The sequence below is a fragment of the Oncorhynchus gorbuscha genome, linkage group LG25 (genome assembly GCF_021184085.1).
Source record: "Oncorhynchus gorbuscha isolate QuinsamMale2020 ecotype Even-year linkage group LG25, OgorEven_v1.0, whole genome shotgun sequence".
NCBI lineage: Eukaryota > Metazoa > Chordata > Actinopteri > Salmoniformes > Salmonidae > Oncorhynchus > Oncorhynchus gorbuscha.
Window position 1 is genome coordinate 29,202,993 of NC_060197.1, and position 19,928 is coordinate 29,222,920.

At 47.1% G+C, this 19,928-nt stretch overlaps 1 protein-coding gene across 2 annotated transcripts in view; it reads right to left on the reverse strand.

The window, feature by feature from the left end:
* Nucleotides 1-6,751: 6,751 nt before the first annotated feature.
* Nucleotides 6,752-19,928, reverse strand: part of nlgn2a (neuroligin 2a) — a 222,683-nt gene continuing 209,506 nt past the window's right edge. For both annotated transcript variants that reach the window (XM_046328654.1, XM_046328653.1), the window contains exons 6-9: nucleotides 19,538-19,803; nucleotides 19,060-19,213; nucleotides 17,536-17,902; nucleotides 6,752-10,642 (exon numbers count right to left, since the gene is read on the reverse strand). In XM_046328654.1, coding sequence (XP_046184610.1) covers nucleotides 9,811-10,642; nucleotides 17,536-17,902; nucleotides 19,060-19,213; nucleotides 19,538-19,803 — 1,619 coding nt within the window. In that variant the 3' untranslated portion in view covers nucleotides 6,752-9,810. The remainder of the gene's footprint in view (nucleotides 10,643-17,535; nucleotides 17,903-19,059; nucleotides 19,214-19,537; nucleotides 19,804-19,928) is intronic.

Here is a 19,928-nt window from a genome sequence, read left to right on the forward strand (position 1 = left end):
CACAAACACCAGGTGGGAACAGGCTACCTAAGTATGGTTCTCAATCAGAGACAAGATTGACAGCTGCCTCTGATTGGGAACCATAGCAGGCCAAACACATAGAACTATAACACACAGAACAAACATAGAATGCCCATCCCAACTCACACCCTGACCAATCTGAAATAGAGACATAAAAAAGGAACTGAGGTTAGGACGTGACAGCAACACAAGACAGAGAAGCTCGACCTTAGCACCGTGCTGCAGATTGATGAGAAGACTGTCACCGATGAACCTGCCCAGACTCTCTCAGCCCTGCCATGGATTTCCCTAAAGAGGTTGATGATGGTGAATGTGACTGCTAGGATAATAAGAATATTGTAAACGCCTTAGACATTGACTGCTGTCGTTCTGTGCTCTAATGGTTTTCTCCAGCAAGAGACTACAACATGACAATGTGTCAGGTTTCTGTTCCCCTGCTTCTCCCCAATTGTGACACAGAACAGTGCACATTAATGGTCTGGACAATGCGAGACATTGTCAAGATGTTCAGAGCAAATTTGTTGCCAGATTCCAGAGGATTTGTTGAAGACAGAATTGTTCTCTCTGACCTCTCCATGGTCTCTTTTGTCAGATTGGGTGGGTGCTCTCTGTCCAAATCGCAGATTCTAAACAAGCTTCTTAGTAATCCCCAACAGTATCATGACATGTTCGTCCACCACAATATAGAATGTGGTGATTGGCCAAGGAGAATATCCAATGGAGTGTCTGGCCTCAGAGGGCAGTACAGAAAGAAGTGCCAGAACTCCTCTGAAAAGAAAGAGGAAATTGTAGACCTTGACAGACACATTTCTAACAGTTCTTTGGGAACCGAACGTTCCCTACAAGAAATTGGTCAACTGTGCGAGTCTGCGGTCTTAGTCAAAGAAGCTGAACACTCACTGAAACCACTGCAGCACCTATAGTGTCTTCAGGAAGTATTCACACCCCTTGACGTTTTATAGATGTTGTGTCACTGCCCTACACACAATACCCCATAATGTCAAAGTGGAATTATGTTTTCAGAATTTTTTTCATTGAAAATGAAAAGCTACAATGTTGATCCAGCCTCAGTTATCTCCTATCACAGCCATCAAACTCTGTAACTGTTTTAAGGTCACCATTGGCCTCATGGTGAAATCCCAGAGCGGTTTCCTTCCTCTCCAGCAACTGAGTTAAGAAGGACACCTGTATCTTTGTAGTGACTGGGTGTATTGATACACCATCCAAAGTGTAATTAATAACTTCACCATTCTTAAAGGGATATTTAATGTCTGCTTTTTTATTTTTATTTTACCCAATAGGTGCCCTTCTTTGCGAGGCATTGGAAAATCTCCCTCGTCTTTGTGGTTGAATCTGTGTTTTAAATTCACTGCTTGACTGAGGGTCCTTACAGATAATTGTATGTGTGGGGTACAGAGATAAGGTAGTTATTCAAAAATCATGTTAAACACTATTATTGCACACAGAGTCCATGCAACTTATTGTGTCTTGTTAAGCAAATATTTACCAGTGAACTTATTTCGGCTTTCCATAACAAAGTGGTTAAATACTAATTGGCCATCTTATTAAATGATGATATCCAGCCAAATCAACAGTATCTATTGCGAGACTAGAGATATTCCCCTAGCTATGGTTAGTCAGTGGTTGCACATCTACCTAGCTGTAATGACACAAGGGTGTGAATAGTACACATTTAAATATATCCTTTCACTGTTTATAGCAGGTCTCCAGCTACCCAGACCTGTCTGATCACAGTGCTGTGGGTGTGTCCAGCTTACACCTGTGCAAATTCGGTTGTGTGTATAGCAGCTCAGTTGGTAGAGCACCTGTGCAAATCCCGGGACCACCCATATGTAGAATGTATGCACACATGACTGTAAGTCGCTTTGGATAAAAGCGTCTGCTAAATGGCATATATTATTATTATTATTAAATATCCAACCAATGGCTCAAGTCATGTTATAGGTCCACCCCACACCTGGAGGGCTGTGTGGTCCAGTCCAGAAGAAACCCCCTAGCCCCTACCTCTAGACACTTGTGGAGATCTGAGAGGATTGGACAGGTGTAAGCAATACCACCAAAATTCCACCAATGTCAACATTGTAGTTACTCCACAATACTACCCCAAAGGACAGAATGAAAAGACAGAAGCCTGTACAGAATATAAATATTCCAAAACATGCATCATATTTGCAATAAGGCACTAAAGTAAAACTGCAAAAAATATGGCAAAGAAATTTACTTTATGTCCTGAATACAAAGCGTTATGTTTGGGGCAAATCCAACAACACATCATTGAGCAGTTTGTAGTCAGTAGTGGCAGGTGTCAAAGACGTCTTCAAAAAGAAACAGAACTGCAACTTCGTTGTAATCATCGACACGGAAGGGCTGAAGCCGTCAGGGCTGGCACAGCTGGACGACAGCTACAGTGCATTCGGAAAGTATTCAGGCCCCTTGAGTTTTTCCACACTTTGTTACATTACAGCCTCATTCTAAAATTGATAAAAAACTGTTTCTACAACTTTCTTGGAGTCCACCTGTGGTAAATTCAATTGATTGGATATGATTTGAAAGGCTGTCGTGGAATTCTTACACAGGGACACTCAAAGTCAATCTTAAATGAAGCATTGTTTATTGTACGAGTGCTGGAGAGGTTCCAACAAACTTAATGCACCATAGTGAACGTCTGTCAGAAGCTCTGCTGGGGCAGTCCCAGCAGTTGTCTAATATATAGCTATACACAGACAAGTTATATTTGCATGATTTAGCATAATTCATGAATCCTTACCGTTTTGTTTCATTCATGTGACCGACCAATACTGGTTCATAACATGTGACAGACCAATACCTCACGAGGCCTGGGCGTACTGTCAAATTACAGTGACTGATAGTGAGGATTTGTACAGTCAGCACATGAATAGAACATAAATTAGTTATAAGAAAAGCACAAACATTAAAATTCCATCCTCACTTGTGTGATAATAATCCTTACATTTTAATGTAAGCATTTAGATTTTAGCTTCTATATCAACATATCCTATACGCCTATTAAACCAATGGAAATCAACACAGACAAAGAAAAACAGACACTTCATCATTTCAAACCCTTCATTCTGGGTTGTACAATACAATTAATATGGTAATACTATAATCATAATAAAGGTTTTACTTTATTAATGGGAGTGAGTATCAAAAATGCACATACATACTTGGCAGACTCAATGGACAAGATCAGTGCCAGAAGAAAGCTGCAGAGTTCACCAACCTTGTCTCAGACCTGCAGTAGAAACCTGTTGATGAAATGCTGACAGGACAGAATGCCTTTCAATTTTTCCAGTACTCTATCCTGAAGGAACTGCTGTCAGGATTCAACTTTGACAACTACTAGTTTCCTCTGCGACCTCACAGTCAAGATATGGGCCCTTGAAATCTGCCCCAAGACTATAAGCAGAATAGGCACTCCGTGGAATGGTACTTGCACTTGACCTTAGCTACTGGCCAAACAGCATTGTGGGTGTTATTTGCATTGCTTAAAAGCAATTTACAGAAAACTTATTCCTTGAACTGAGCACGAATCAGTCTACCTAGGGTACTAGGGTCTGATGCTAAATCAATTTTTTAATGCTTTCAATGTTTAATAATTCAAATTCTGTAAATAAACAAAGTTTAAAAGTTACTGCATTTTATTCATGCCTTATACGTTTTGTTGAATGCAAATGGTCATATTTTTCAAATAAATGTTTTCTTGACACGTTTGTTTTTATTTTGTTTGGGCTCTCATGTGGTGAGTAGGGTTAACATTTCATTTGAATGTCATTTTGTTACGTTGGATCAAACCACACATTGTTTTTAATACCCAATGACTGATACTGATGTAAATCAGTCAAGTGTCGAAAAGCATCATATTTCAAAGGGGGCAATGTTCCCTCTCATTGTAATGTACATAAACACAAAAGTTAGAAATGAAAAGAAACTTATTCAAGTTTGCTTGTCTGTTTGCTTCTCTGTAAGAAAACCGTACTTATGAGTATTAGCTGAATATTTACTCGTCTTATTACCTCAAAGCAGTATTAAAAACAGTTTCTTGATGCAACGTATTGGCAAGGTTCTGGTATTCCACAGATGTATTCCAATAATCACATTGTTTGTAAACAATCTGTGTTCTAAATGGAGTTGAACGGGGTGCAGTAGGCCAATGAAAAGGCATAGTCGACAGTCTGGCTATGAATGTCTTTAATGTTCTCCACATCAGAATCCCAGCATACAGTGCATCATAACTTCTAAAGTAAACAAATATCATCACCTTATTTATATAGTTTTACTTTCATTTTTTAATTATAATATGTTTTTAAAATCCATTATTAACATGTTTTCTTCATCTCAAGTCTTGGGTTTCGGAATTCAACAAAGAAAATAAAAACAAGACAACAGGTGCAAATTTGACTATGCAGAGGCCCGAACTGACACCCAGCTCAGAATGTTTCCCAGGGTTATTTGTCATGTGCTTCAGTACAACTGGACTCTCAGGTGCCTAGACCATAACATAGACGAACCTTTCTCGGTTTTGAAGGTCAACCATGACATGTGGTCACGAGCAAGGCAGGAAATTCACCTACATGAACCATTGTTACGGTCTACCTCTTTAGTTCAGAACAGGTGTTGAACAAAGCATCACTCTGGCAAATCTAGAAAACAGTGTTAGCTGCTTTATAACAACAGATGGTGTTAATCATTGAACACTGAACAAAATTGTTTTTTTTTGCACCAAAAAGTATGACTTTCTTTATGTGCGGGAGATAATACATTAAAATCCAATATGGATTTTTTTTTTTGGGGGGGGGGGGGTCGTGTCAATCGTTTTAAAGTCCTACTAAACTAACACTATAGATATCAACTCCAACTTGCATTAGTCCTAACTAATGCTACAACAAAATGGAGTACACACCTATGCTTACACACCAAATGAGCTATCCTAACACATACTCTCACATGTACACACTTCCTGGTCTATACCTATGTACATACCTTGTCATGCAGTTCGACCATCTGCCCACTAAGCAGCTCAATTCCCACCTCACCTTTCCACTTGGAAGGCAAGCTTAGCGGTACCGATAGCTTATGATGAGGTCACTGTACACAGATAGCACAGCCTACATGAACAGGACACATATTGTACGTAACACAGTGTATTCAGGGGGACATGTGTCCCACCCGCAGTACGTGATTTCCGATAAGGCTAAGACGTAGCCTGGTCCCAGATCTGTTTGTGCGGTCTTGTCAACTCCTAGTCGCGACAATGACCGTAGGAGTTGGCAAGACGGCACAAACCGATCTGGGAATAGGCTAGATCAGAGGCAACTTAGGTTACAAAAAGCCATCGTTTCTCGGTCTCCCTGTGGTTCCGGGGCTACACAACGGTAGGAGAGTCAACAGGGTTGGGAATATACACATTCCAAAAGCCACAAGGATGTTTTTAAAGGTGAATTCATTTTATTTTTTGCTACTTGGCCATGTTTTTGTCGTTGCCACGTGGGTGGTGGAAGTGACCGACTCCACCTTTAAGGTGTGTTGTATCGTCATCCAGTATGGCTGGTGTGGTACACAGCTAATACAGGCCTGCAGTTATGCAGGGCTCATTTGAACGTGGGAGAGACCCTCTAACCAACAGCAGAGAATGAGAATGGGTCAGTATCCCTGCTACGGTGTTCGCTTAGTGCTTACACAGGTTGGGTAGTCAAGATGCTACGTAGACAACACTTGATGACTTTGTTCTGCATGTCCATTGTCTATCCACTTCGGAACAACTGTGTTTAGTTACACGCACGGAAAGAGCTGACAGAACGAGAATCCCATGTTCCTGAATCTCTCGGAAAATTTCCGTGGCGAATACATTTACATGGCGTACGGTTAACATACAATACTAGCTGGAGACCCCTTTTCAACTTGCACCTGTTGTCTCTGTTGTCGTCACAAAGTCAGTTCATTCATTCACTCGAAAAAAACAAAAACAAGAAACGTAATATTTACAAAGATTTTTGACCGTTTGTTCTTACACTTAAAAATGTACAGTTTTGCTGCTCTTTTTTTGACGTCTCTCTCTGTCGCAAAACGCCGAATTCCTCCACGTTCAGAATGTTCAGAGGAACGGTCGATTGTTATGGCGATTGTGTCACCATGGCGCCCTCTAGTGTGTAAGCGTATAAAATAGACAAGGAAAAGAACAGGGGGAAAAAAAGGAAATGGCATCTGTCACTCTTCGATTGGTTGAAGTTTTGTTGTGTTGTATTTGTAGTAGTACTAGTTTCCTCTGCGACCCTCCCGTTGCCCTCTTATTCACAGGATAAAACAGTTCAGGATCTAATGGAAACAAAGACTTGATAGGACAGATGTATCTGATCATTCCCACACCTGAAATAAGATGTCGGTGCCCTAGTCTGTCCACTGTCCCGGTCACATCTCACACCCTTTCCCTTTTGTTTAAGGCTGTGATGATGACTTGGAGGCTTTGAGGCTCTCTCCCAGGTTTCATATTCTAGTCCAATATCACATTTTATAGTAAGTCCATCTCTGAAGCGGAGAGAAAAGTTCCAGCATATAAATCCACTGACTCCCTCTGATTCCACATACACAACCCCAGTCTGGTCTTTGTTACAGTATATTGTACAGCGGATCATCTCTCGTGTTTCCCCACCACACACTGTCTCTCCCCCCACCCCCCACCCACCTTCAAGCAGTAATGAAATAGGTACCAAAGAAACGTCTAAAGCTAAACACGAGCAGAGACAACACTGTTGCTAGCGGTTTCTAACTGAGGATACTACAGCGCACTGTGGGTTCACACACAGCGCCACAGTTCAGTTGGATTAATCCTATTCACCCATCAGCCCCCTCTGCTGGCCATGTCATAGCATTACGGACGGAGGTGTTGTCAACAGGCTTTCCCTTGACTTTTACGTGCACCTCCATGTTCAAAAACAAAACGAAAGAGTAAAAACAGCTGATCACTTTGTTGTCCCTTGGTCTAAGGACCTCTTACTCCCAGTCCTCTTCCCAGCTCTGTTATCCCAGACCCTGGCCTGTCTGATAGACCACCAGTCTTTCCTCCGTGTGCTTAGAGTTCAATGTACTGCAGTGGAGCGAAGGGGACGTGAGGGCAACAGAGTCAGCAGGGACATGTGTCAGGGGGGAAGGGTCAGGAGAGGCAGGGTTCAACGACGGCCCACAGTGAAGCTACGAGTTGAAACGCCGGCGATTTCTGCTCTCAACTTTCCACAAAGAGAGTTAGTTGAAATTGCATGTGCAGCAGTCCTGAATCAGACTGGTGTTTACTGGTGGAGGAAAGGAGAAAGGGATGGGGAAAGTAGAGTTAGAGGAAGAATGGAGGAGCGTGTGTGTAAGCAGTTATTACTGGGGTCTCGGCACCACGGGGAGGCGCCTCTGATACGAGATGCCTGCCTGTCTCTTTCCTCACACACATTCCATCTTCCTCCATCATTCTCTCTGCCCTCTAGTTACCCCTGGCCCTGGGAAGCTGAGCTGACATGTACTCGCGCGCGCACACAGGCGTTCATCAAACAGCGTTTGTTACGGGCCAGAAATCGAAGGCGGAGACGGGCGGAGAGAAGGGGAGAGTGTGTAAAAGAAAGAGGGAGATGGAGGGGCTGTCCCTTTACCCTCCTTCGTTGTAACATCATGAGGAAAAAGTGACGTTATACGAGGACCCGAGACTTGGCCGTATGTACCTTCCCACCCAGGACCTCTGAGAACCCTGGCAGGTTCACCTTGATAAACGATAGGTCTACCTGCAGCCTCAATACCGCTAGGGCACCCTATTCCCTACACCCTATTCCCTTTTTGGCCAGAGCATAATGGACACCAATACCTCTAGGTTTGTGTCCAAAATGGCATCCTATTCCCTACATAGTGCACTACTTTTGGCCTGACTGGCCCACAGTAGTGCACTACACAGGGAACTGGATGCCATTTCAGTGGCAGTCTATGGCTTCTACGCCTGCCATAATGAGTCACGGAGAGACAGGGGCCCAAGGCTCAGTGGATGGCCTGGTTATTACGAGAAAAATACAGAGCTGCTGCAGTGGCATCAATAACTCACATTACGTAAGAGGGGCCCTCAGGGGCCCTGGCTGGATGATAGCAGAGCAGGAGGAGGATGCGAGACAGAGAAAGGGATCTTTATGTGATCGAAATGTAGTCTTGTTTTTAAAAAATGTTTAGTGTTCTTAATGTATTGGATTGCACACACTTTTATGAAATGTGTTGTGTAAATAAAAGTTGAATTGATTTACTATGGTAGTTGATTTGTTTGCGGTAGCATGCAGTCTGTTGTGCAATAGTAGACAGTAAGCAATGCGGGTGGGTGGTGATCAACATAAGCAATGTGTTGTATAATCAATGTGTATAAGAATAGTTTTTATTCATGTTTGGTCCAGTCAGGTTTTTCGTTGTTGTAAAGGATAATGTTCATGAATGAAAGAAGCACCGCTGCAGGGGTTCTATGACGTGCCACCAGGTTTTTTCTCTTGCAGAAAAGAAAATATGAAGAAGAAGCAAATGGAATTGAGATAGAAATAGTTTAAAACAGGAGATTGTGTGAATATTGACTATCCTGTGTCCTTTCCCCATCATTGTTTTAAAACATAATTCATGCATAGATCCCCACTGAGAAAACCATTTTGATATTTTCTTCTTTGTACACATTTATATATAACTATATATATGTGTGTGTCTATATATCTATATATTTAAAAATCTTTCCACAAAAAATAAGAACCGAAAGCAACAATCAATCAATCAAACAAACAAACATTGAAAAAAAGATAACGAAAAAAAAGCACAAGATAGGCCAGTTTGGCACTTTTCATGAACACACAGTAAGTAGGCTATCTTGATACGGCTCAACACTCTTGATTCTCTCTCAGTTCCCCTCCTATGGGAAAACAACACAGTACTTGGCACCAAGAATGCTGGTAGAAAGACGATATCAGAATACCAATATTTTCATGATATATACTTACTGTATGTACTGTACGCCTTGTATAAAAAAGGTTGTTTTAGAAACTACAGAGGAGGGAAAGAGAGGGATGTGGAAAAGAGAAGAGACTCGAGTAAAGCAGATGAGATGAGTAGAGAGATGGAGGCTTTCCAATATATCAGAAGGAAAAGGAACCAAACGCTTTACCTCACACTCCAAAAAAACCATCCCCAACCAGTGGAGGCTGCTGGGAGGAGCTATAGGAGGACGGGCTCATTGTAAAGTCTGGAGTAGAATAAATGTAATGATGTCAAACACATCAAGCATATGGAAACCACATATTTGACTCTGTTCCATTCATTCCATTCCAGCCATTACAATGACCCTGTCCTCCTATAGCTCCACCCACCAGCCTCCTCTGTCTCCAACCCTATTACAGCACAGAAACCGAGAAAACATGGGATGAAAAAAAAAAAAAAAAATGAAATGCACAGTAAGAGGCAGAGGATCATCATGTGGGCAGGTTTGGGGGCTGTCAGGATCAGAGAATACGAGACCCTCTCAAAATATCTCAACACCCTCAATAACACCTGCTTCCCCTGCAGTTCAGCTGCACTTCCACTTAACCCCAGCAAGGTTGCGCTGTAGGAAAGACACAGCATCAGGGCACCAGGCTGACGGTTGGAAAAACAGAGAGTAAGAGAGAGAGAGAGAGAGAGATATCCATAGCGATCCAATAGTGATAAACCAGAGTGTGTAGTTGGTCCTCCGGTCCCCCAGGGGGCGCTTTAGCTCTACTATACACGTGTGGTGGAGTGGGGGTGGGGCAGGGTGTTGTTGTGGCCGGAGCTGGGGTAGGTGTTGAAGGGGTGGAGGGGCTGCATGCCGGTGATGGTGCTGGGGATCATGGTGATGGTGTTGGGGGTCATGAGGGGCACGTCGTCCGGGGCCCTCCGCAGGGCCAGGGTGTAGTCGGGCGGACAGGAGGGCCGCAGGATGTCGTGGGGCCGGAGGGGCTCCATGTCGTGGTGTGAGTCGTGCTCCGAGTGCTTCATCTGCAGGGACATGATCTCTTCCTCCTGGCTGTGCGCCAGGTCGTTGGCAGGCCCGCCGTGGCGCTGCGGAGACAGCCGGTGGCGCCGCATCTCCTGACGCTTGTCCCGCTTGTAGTAGAGCGCAGCAAACGCCAGGATGTTGAGGAAGAGCAGCGAAGCCCCCACTGCCACGGTCACCGACAGCTCTGTGGAATAATCCCGCGTGTCACCGGGGAAGAGGTCCAGTCTGGGCCGCTCTGATCCGTAGGGCTCCACAGGGTCGGGGAAGGTGGGGTAGGGGTGGCCCGTGGTGCGGGGTTTGGGCTTCCAGGGGCCCCCGGGGGGGCGAGTGCTGCCTGGAGGTAGCCTGGTGGTGGTGGGGTTCAGGACTTCATGGAGGGAGTGTAAATGAGGGACCAGCTCCAGCCAGAAGGCCACCTTGTTGGCTCGGTAGTTGTCCCTGACGCGGGGCTTCAGGCCGATGTGGAGGTACTGCTTGTCCTTGGAGTTGAACTTGGTCCAGATGACCTCCTCGAAGCGGTTGGGCTTGGTGTGGATGAACTTGGTGTCCTGAGGCACTGGCAGATTGGGGTCCCTGGAGGAGAAAGAGGATGAATCTCACTCAGGTGATTTCAATCAACTTTAGATATTCCAATGTTCTTAATGTTTGGTACACTCAGGGGGGGTGTTCTTAATGTTTTGTATACTCAGGGGGTGTTCTTAATGTTTTGTATACTCAGGGGGTGCTCTTAATGTTTGGTACACTCAGGAGGGTGCTCTTAATGTGTTGTATACTCAGGGGTGCTCTTAATGTTTGGTACATTCAGGGGGTGTTCTTAATGTTTTGTATACTCAGGGGGTGCTCTTAATGTTTGGTACACTCAGGGGGTGCTCTTAATGTTTGGTACACTCAGGGGGTGTTCTTAATGTTTTGTATACTCAGGGGGTGTTCTTAATGTGTTGTATACTCAGGGGGTGCTCTTAATGTTTGGTACATTCAGGGGGTGCTCTTAATGTTTGGTACACTCAGGGGGTGCTCTTAATGTTTGGTACACTCAGGGGGTGCTCTTAATGTTTGGTACATTCAGGGGGTGCTCTTAATGTTTGGTACACTCCGGGGGTGCTCTTAATGTTTGGTACATTCAGGGGGTGCTCTTAATGTTTGGTACACTCCGGGGGTGCTCTTAATGTTTGGTACATTCAGAGGGGTGCTCTTAATGTTTGGTACACTCCGGGGGTGCTCTTAATGTTTGGTACACTCAGGGGGTGCTCTTAATGTTTGGTACATTCAGGGGGTGCTCTTAATGTTTGGTACACTCAGGGGGTGCTCTTAATGTTTGGTACACTCCGGGGGTGCTCTTAATGTTTGGTACACTCCGGGGGTGCTCTTAATGTTTGGTACACTCCGGGGGGTGCTCTTAATGTTTGGTACACTCCGGGGGTGCTCTTAATGTTTGGTACACTCAAGGGGGTTCTCTTAATGTTTGGTACACTCAAGGGGTTCTCTTAATGTTTGGTACACTCAGGGGGTGCTCTTAATGTTTGGTACACTCAGGGGGTGCTCTTAATGTTTGGTACACTCAGGGGGGTGCTCTTAATGTTTGGTACACTCAAGGGGGTTCTCTTAATGTTTGGTACACTCAGGGGGGTGCTCTTAATGTTTGGTACACTCAGGGGGGTGCTCTTAATGTTTGGTACACTCAGGGGGGTGCTCTTAATGTTTGGTACACTCAGGGGGGTGCTCTTAATGTTTGGTACACTCAGGGGGGTGCTCTTAATGTTTGGTACACTCACTGTTAAACAACCTGATGAATTTGATACAAACCAACATTAAAACTATTTATACATTCAAAATCAGAAGAAATTTAATTTAGCTTTTTACATACAGTATGATACTCTTGTTAGGGCTGCAAACCATAGACATGGGGGTCTGGATAGCCAATGTACTGTATCACGGAAGATCTGCATAAAAATGGTAATGGTCATTTCCGATTGAACCGACAAACAGTGTTTACCCTGAACGCAGCTACAGCGACTGCGGGAACAGTGCCATTAATTATAAAGAGGATATTCAGCACTAAGGGCTGAATAGAGCCCTACATTAAATAGTCCTCAAGAGGAGGGAGAACAAACAAAACACCATCCTCAATCTTCTACCACTTACCCCCTATCACCTACCTTCCTACCCACCAACCAACCTACCCCCTATCACCTACCTTCCTACCCACCAACCAACCTACCCCCTATCACCTACCTTCCTACCCACCAACCAACCTACCCCCTATCACCTACCTCCCTACCCACCAACCAACCTACCCCCTATCACCTACCTTCCTACCCACCAACCAACCAACCTACCCCCTATCACCTACCTTCCTACCCACCAACCAACCTACCCCCTATCACCTACCTTTCTACCCACCAACCAACCTACCCCCTATCACCTACCTTCCTACCCACCAACCAACCTACCCCCTATCACCTACCTTCCTACCCACCAACCAACCTACCCCCTATCACCTACCTTCCTACCCACCAACCAACCTACCCCCTATCACCTACCTACCTTCCTACCCACCAACCAACCTACCCCCTATCACCTACCTTCCTACCCACCAACCAACCTACCCCCTATCACCTACCTTCCTACCCACCAACCAACCTACCCCCTATCACCTACCTTCCTACCCACCAACCAACCTACCCCCTATCACCTACCTTCCTACCCACCAATCAACCTACCCCCTATCACCTACCTTCCTACCCACCAACCAACCTAGCCCCTATCACCTACCTTCCTGCCCACCAACCAACGTACCCCCTATCACCTACCTTCCTACCCCCACCAACCAACCTACCCCCTATCACCACCTACCTACCTACCTACCTACCTACCTACCTACCTACCTACCTACCTACCTACCTACCTACCTATCACCAAACAATCATCTACCTACCCCCTATCACCTACCTTCCCACCCACCAACCAACCTACCCCCTATCACCTACCTTCCTACCCACCAACCAACCTACCCCCTATCACCTACCTACCTACCTACCTACCTACCTACCTACCTACCTACCTACCTACCTACCCACCCAACAATCATCTACCTACCCCCTATCACCTACCTACCCACCAACCACCAACCAACCTACCACCAATCACCTACCTACCTACCTACCTACCTACCTACCTACCTACCTACCTACCTACCTACCTACCTACCTACCTACCTACCTACCTACCTACCTACCTACCACCAAACAATCATCTACCTACCCCCTATCACCTACCTTCCTACCCACCAACCAACCTACCCCCTATCACCTACCTTCCTACCCACCAACCAACCTACCCCCTATCACCTACCTACCTTCCTACCCACCAACCAACCTACCCCCTATCACCTACCTTCCTACCCACCAACCAACCTACCCCTATCACCTACCTTCCTACCCACCAACCAACCTACCCCCTATCACCTACCTTCCTACCCACCAACCAACCTACCCCCTATCACCTACCTTCCTACCCACCAATCAACCTACCCCCTATCACCTACCTTCCTACCCACCAACCAACCTACCCCCTATCACCTACCTTCCTGCCCACCAACCAACGTACCCCCTATCACCTACCTTCCTACCCACCAACCAACCTACCCCCTATCACCTACCTACCTACCTACCTACCTACCTACCTACCTACCTACCTACCTACCTACCTACCTACCTACCTACCTACCTATCACCAAACAATCATCTACCTACCCCCTATCACCTACCTTCCCACCCACCAACCAACCTACCCCCTATCACCTACCTTCCTACCCACCAACCAACCTACCCCCTATCACCTACCTACCTACCTACCTACCTACCTACCTACCTACCTACCTACCTACCTACCTACCTACCTACCTACCTACCTACCTACCTACCTACCTACCTACCTACCTACCTACCTACCTACCTACCTACCTACCACCCAACAATCATCTACCTACCCCCTATCACCTACCTACCCACCAACCACCAACCAACCTACCACCAATCACCTACCTACCTACCTACCTACCTACCTACCTACCTACCTACCTACCTACCTACCTACCTACCTACCTACCTACCTACCTACCACCAAACAATCATCTACCTACCCCTATCACCTACCTACCCACCAACCACCAACCAACCTACCACCAATTACCTACCTACCTACCTACCTACCTACCTACCTACCTACCTACCTACCTACCTACCTACCTACCTACCTACCTACCACCAAACAATCATCTACCAACCACCTATCACCAACTACCAACCAACCAACCAACCACCTTCCACCTACCACCTACCCACCAACCACCATTCCACCGACTACCTACCAACCAACCAACCAACCACCTTCTGCCTACTCTACCCACCTATCCACCAACCACCTTCCCACCAACCACCTGCCCACCAACCACCTATCCAACAACCACCTATCCAGCAACCACCTATCCAGCAACCATGGACCCAGCAACCACATACCACCAAACCCATCAACCACCTATCCAACAACCACCTATCCAGCAACCACCTATCCAGCAACCACCTATCCAGCAACCACGGACCCAGCAACCACATACCACCAAACCAACCAACCACTTACCAACCACCTACTCACCAACCACCTACCGCTGTCCTACCAACCACCTACCCACCAACCACCTACCACCGTTCCACCAACCATCTTCCATCTACCCAGCTTCCCACAAACCACTTACCAACCAACCACCTACCTCCCTTCCAACCACTTACCAACCAACCACCTACCACTGTCCAACCAACCACCACTGTCCAACCAACCACCTCCCACAAAGCACTGTACCAACCAACCATCTACCCACCTTCTCACCAACCAACAACCTATCCCTCTACCACCTATCCACCGTCCCACCAACCCACCTTCCCACATACCACTGTCCCACCAACCACCTACCTACCTACCTACCTACCTACCTACCTACCTACCTACCTACCTACCTACCTACCTACCTACCTACCTACCTACCTACCTACCTACCTACCACCTACCACTGTCCCACCTACTGCTGTCCTACCAACCATATACCCACCAACCACATACCACCGTTTCACCAACCACCTTCCCACCAACCACCTTCCATCTACCCAGCTTCCCATCAACCACCGTCCCACAAACCACTGTCCCACAAACCACTTACCAACCAACCACCTACCCACCTTCCCACCAACCACTGTCCCACACACCACTTACCAACCAACCACCTACCCACCTTCTCACCAACCAACAACCTATCCCTCTACCACCTTTCCACCGTCCCACCAACCCACCTTCCCACATACCACTGTCCCACCAACCACTTACCTACATACCCACCAACCACCTACCACTGTCCCACCTACTGCTGTCCTACCAACCATCTACCCACCAACCACCTACCACCGTTTCACCAACCAACTTCCCACCAACCACCTTCCCACTTTCCCACCAACCACCGTCCCACCAACCACCTTCCCACTTTCCCACCAACCACTGTCCCACCAACCACCCACCCACTTTCCCACCAACCACCTTCCCACAAACCACTTACCAACCAACCACCTTCCACTTACCCACATACCACCAACCACCTACTCAGCAACCACCTACCCACTTACCACTGTCCCACCAACCACCTACCTACCTACCTTCCCACCAACCACCTACCCACCTACCACTGTCCCACCAACCACCTACCTACCTACCTTCCCACCAACCACCACCCCACCAACCACCTACCCACCTACCACCGTCCCACCTACCACTGTCCCACCTACCGCTGTCCTACCAACCACCTACCCACCTACCACCGTCCCACCTACCACTGTCCCACCTACCGTTGTCCTGCCAACCACCTACCCACCTACCACGTCCCACCTACCACTGTCCCACCTACTGCTGTCCTACCAACCACCTGCCCACCAACCACCGTTTCACCAACCACCTTCCCACCAACCACCTTCCATCTACCCAGCTTCCCATCAACTTTCTTCCATCAACCACCTTCCATCTACCCAGCTTCCCACCAACCACCGTCCCACACACCACTTACCAACCAACCACCTACCTTCCCACCAAACACCGTCCCACCAACCACTGCCCCAACAACCACCTTCCATCTACCCAGCTTCCCATCAAACATCAACCACCATCCCAAAAACCACTTATCAACCAACCACCAACCACCGTCCCACCAACCACTGCCCCACCAACCACCTTCCATCTACCCAGCTTCCCATCAACCATCAACCACCGTCCCACAAACCACTTACCAACCAACCACCTACCTACCTTCCCACCTACCACTGTCCCACCAACCACTGTCCCACCAACCAGCTACCCACCTACCACTGTCCCACATACCCACCTTCCCACCGTCACTCAAACCACCATCCCACAAACCACTTACCAACCAACCACCTACCCACCTTTTCAACAACCAACAACCTATCCCTCTACCACCTATCCACCGTTCCACCAAACCACTTACCAACCAACCACCTACCACCTACCACTGTCCCACCAACCACCTACCCACCAACCACTGTCCCACATACCCACCTTCCCACCAACCACCGGCACACAAATCCCCTATCACAAACCACTTACCAACCAACCACCTTACCACCTTCTCAACAACCAATAACCTATCCCTCTACCACCTATCCACCTATCCACCGTCCCACCTTCCCATCAACCACCTACCCACATACCACTGTCCCACCAACCACTGTCCCACCAACCACCGTCCCACCAACCACCTACCCACCAACCACCTTCCCACCAACCACCTACCCACCTATCCACCTACCCACCAACCCACTTACCAACCAACCACCTACCCACCTTCTCACCAACCAATAACCTATCCCTCTACCACCTATCCACCGTCCCACCTACCCACCAACCACCTACCCACATACCACCTACCCACATACCACCGTCCCACCAACCACCGCCCCACCAACCACCTACCCACCAACTACCTATCCACTTTCCCACCAACCACCTTCCACTTACCCACCTACCACTCAACCACCTACCCACCTACCACCTACTCAGCTACCACCTACTCATCAACCACCTACCCATCAACCACCTATCACCTACCACCTACTCAGCTACCACTTACCCATCAACCACCTATCACCTACACACCTACCATTTACCCACCTACCACCTACCCATCAGCCACCTACCCATCAACCACCTATCACCTACACACCTACCATTTACCCACCTACCACCTACCCATCAGCCACCTACCCATCAACCACCTATCACCTACACACCTACCATTTACCCACCTACCACCTACCCATCAGCCACCTACCCATCAACCACCTATCACCTACACACCTACCATTTACCCACCTACCACCTACCCATCAGCCACCTACCCATCAGCCACCTACCCCGTCTTAGCGAAGTTAGTCCAATATGTCATGACTACAGCACTGAGCATGACATCATTCTTAGAGAAGTTGCAGGGGAACAGGTCGGTGGCTCCGATCATGGGCACCCCGAACACGTAGGGGATCTCATCCCCGTGGGCTGCATCCGCCCACTCCGGCCGCGTCTCCGTCTGACAGTGGTGGTAGAAGGTGTAGAAGTAAACGGGAGACTGGAACTCGGCGTGCAGTTTGGCCGTGGCCACCGCCGGCGCCACCCACTGGTGGTCCGTGAACAGGGCGAGGAGGGTTTTTCTCCTCATGTCTCCGTTGTCACGGTCGGCCCAGTCGGTGTACATGAACTTAATGGTCTCCCTTAGGATGTCCTTACCTAGAGGGGAGGAGAGGGAGGATGGGAGGAAGAGCGGGGGGGGTGTGTGTGAGACGAGAGAGAGATATTAGACATGGACAGAGGGAGAGTTGAAGAGAGACAGAAAGACACGTAGGTAGATAATAAGCAAAAGGAAGTGAGAGAGAGAAAGATACATTGAGAGAGAGAAGGTTAAGAGAGGGAAGAGAGAGGGAAGAGAGAGAAGAGAGGGAAGAGAGAGATATTAGACATGGACAGAGGGAGAGTTGAAGAGAGACAGAAAGAGACGTAGGTAGATAATAAGCAAAAGGAAGTGAGAGAGAGAAAGATACATTGAGAGAGAGAAGGTTAAGAGAGGGAAGAGAGAGGGAAGAGAGAGAAAAGAGAGGGAAGAGAGAGAAGAGAGAGGGAAGAGAGAGAAGAGAGAGGGAAGAGAGAGGAAAGAGAGGAAAGAGAGAGGAAAGAGAGGGAAAAGAGAGGGAAAAGAGAGGGAAGAGAGGGAAAAGTAAGGTAGGAGTCAGAGAAAAGGGCAAATGTTAGTGAATTGAAGTTTGAATAGAAGATTTTACCAAACAGTAAACCACATAACTTGGCTTTGGGAAACACTGTTCCTCTCTAGTGGTTATATACAGTGCCTCTAGAAAGTCTACACGTCCTTGAACTTTGGTGCAAATCCAACAATACACCGCTGACTAACTGCCTCCTTATTTTCAAGCATGGTGGCGCAGCATCATGTTATGGGTATGCCTGACGTCGGCAAAGACTGGGGAGTTTCTCAGGATGAAGATAAACGGGATGAAGCTAAGAACAGACAAGATTCCAGAGAAAAACCTAGTTTAGTCTGCTTTACACCAGAGACTGGGAGAGGAATTCACCGTTCAGCAGAACAACAACCTACAACACAAAGCCACATCTACACTGGAGTCGCTTACCAAGAAGACAGTGAATGTTCCTGAGTGGCCAAGTTACAGTTTTGACTTAAATTTGTGGCAAGACTTGAAAATTGCTATCTAGCCATGATCCTCAGCACCTAATAGAAAGAATAATGGAGAAACTATTGCGCAATACAGGTGTGGAAAGCTCTGATGAGACTTACCCAAGAAGACTCATATGGACTCATATTGTTACACAATACCTTCTGAAAAGCGGTACATGAATAGGTACACAGAGACCCTTACCCTCAGGATAGCCGTAGAGATTGTCCACAAAGTTAGATATAGTGTAGTCGAACGCTGCAGCTGAGATCCCATCGTTGTCTTCACTGTCATCTACAAACTTGAGCCCCTCTCCCTGGTTCACTCCTATCAGGATGTCATAGTTCAGGAACTCCCCCTAGTGGCAGAAAAAGAGAAGGACACGTTAGGTCCATAAATGCATTAGATGTGGATGAGATGAGTGGTGCTGCCCCATAAAATTTTAAGCACTTTGGGCACCTTAAAAAGAGCATTAAACACCAAAAAGCCTCAAATAGGAAACTGTCTTCAATTACACTGAACCATTACAGTAATGTCTTATCATAATCTTTCTCTTTTTACATTTGACCCTTGGTAAATCTCAGCTTGGGATTTCATGACAACCAATGAAGTACCTCTGTCTCTGCAGTCGGAGAGCTGTGACTACTATACCGCACGCATGCACACGCCCGCCCACACACACCTGCTGCATGAGTATCTCAGGGTCGTCCGGCACCACGTCTCCGTCCACTACGGGTCCGAAGGCGATGTGGTAGCGGGCCGGCTGAATGTCCTGATCCACCAGCTCCCTGAAGTTCTTCTTCCTCAGGCAGTCCACTAATTCTGCTGTCTCTGAGTGGCTGCAGCCCACTTTCCGGGCCAGGATCTTAGTGTACTTGAGGGGCTGGTAGTTGACCGACCAGCTGGAGATGGCTGAGCCACTCTGGGCTATGGCCCTCTGGAACAACCCTGGAGGAGAGAGAGAGTGGAAGGAGAAGTTATACAACTGAATCTGTAAGGTGGCAGTTTCATGACCATCCAACGTAATATCACCTGGACAAAAGATAATATCCTATATACGTCAGGAAAAGGTG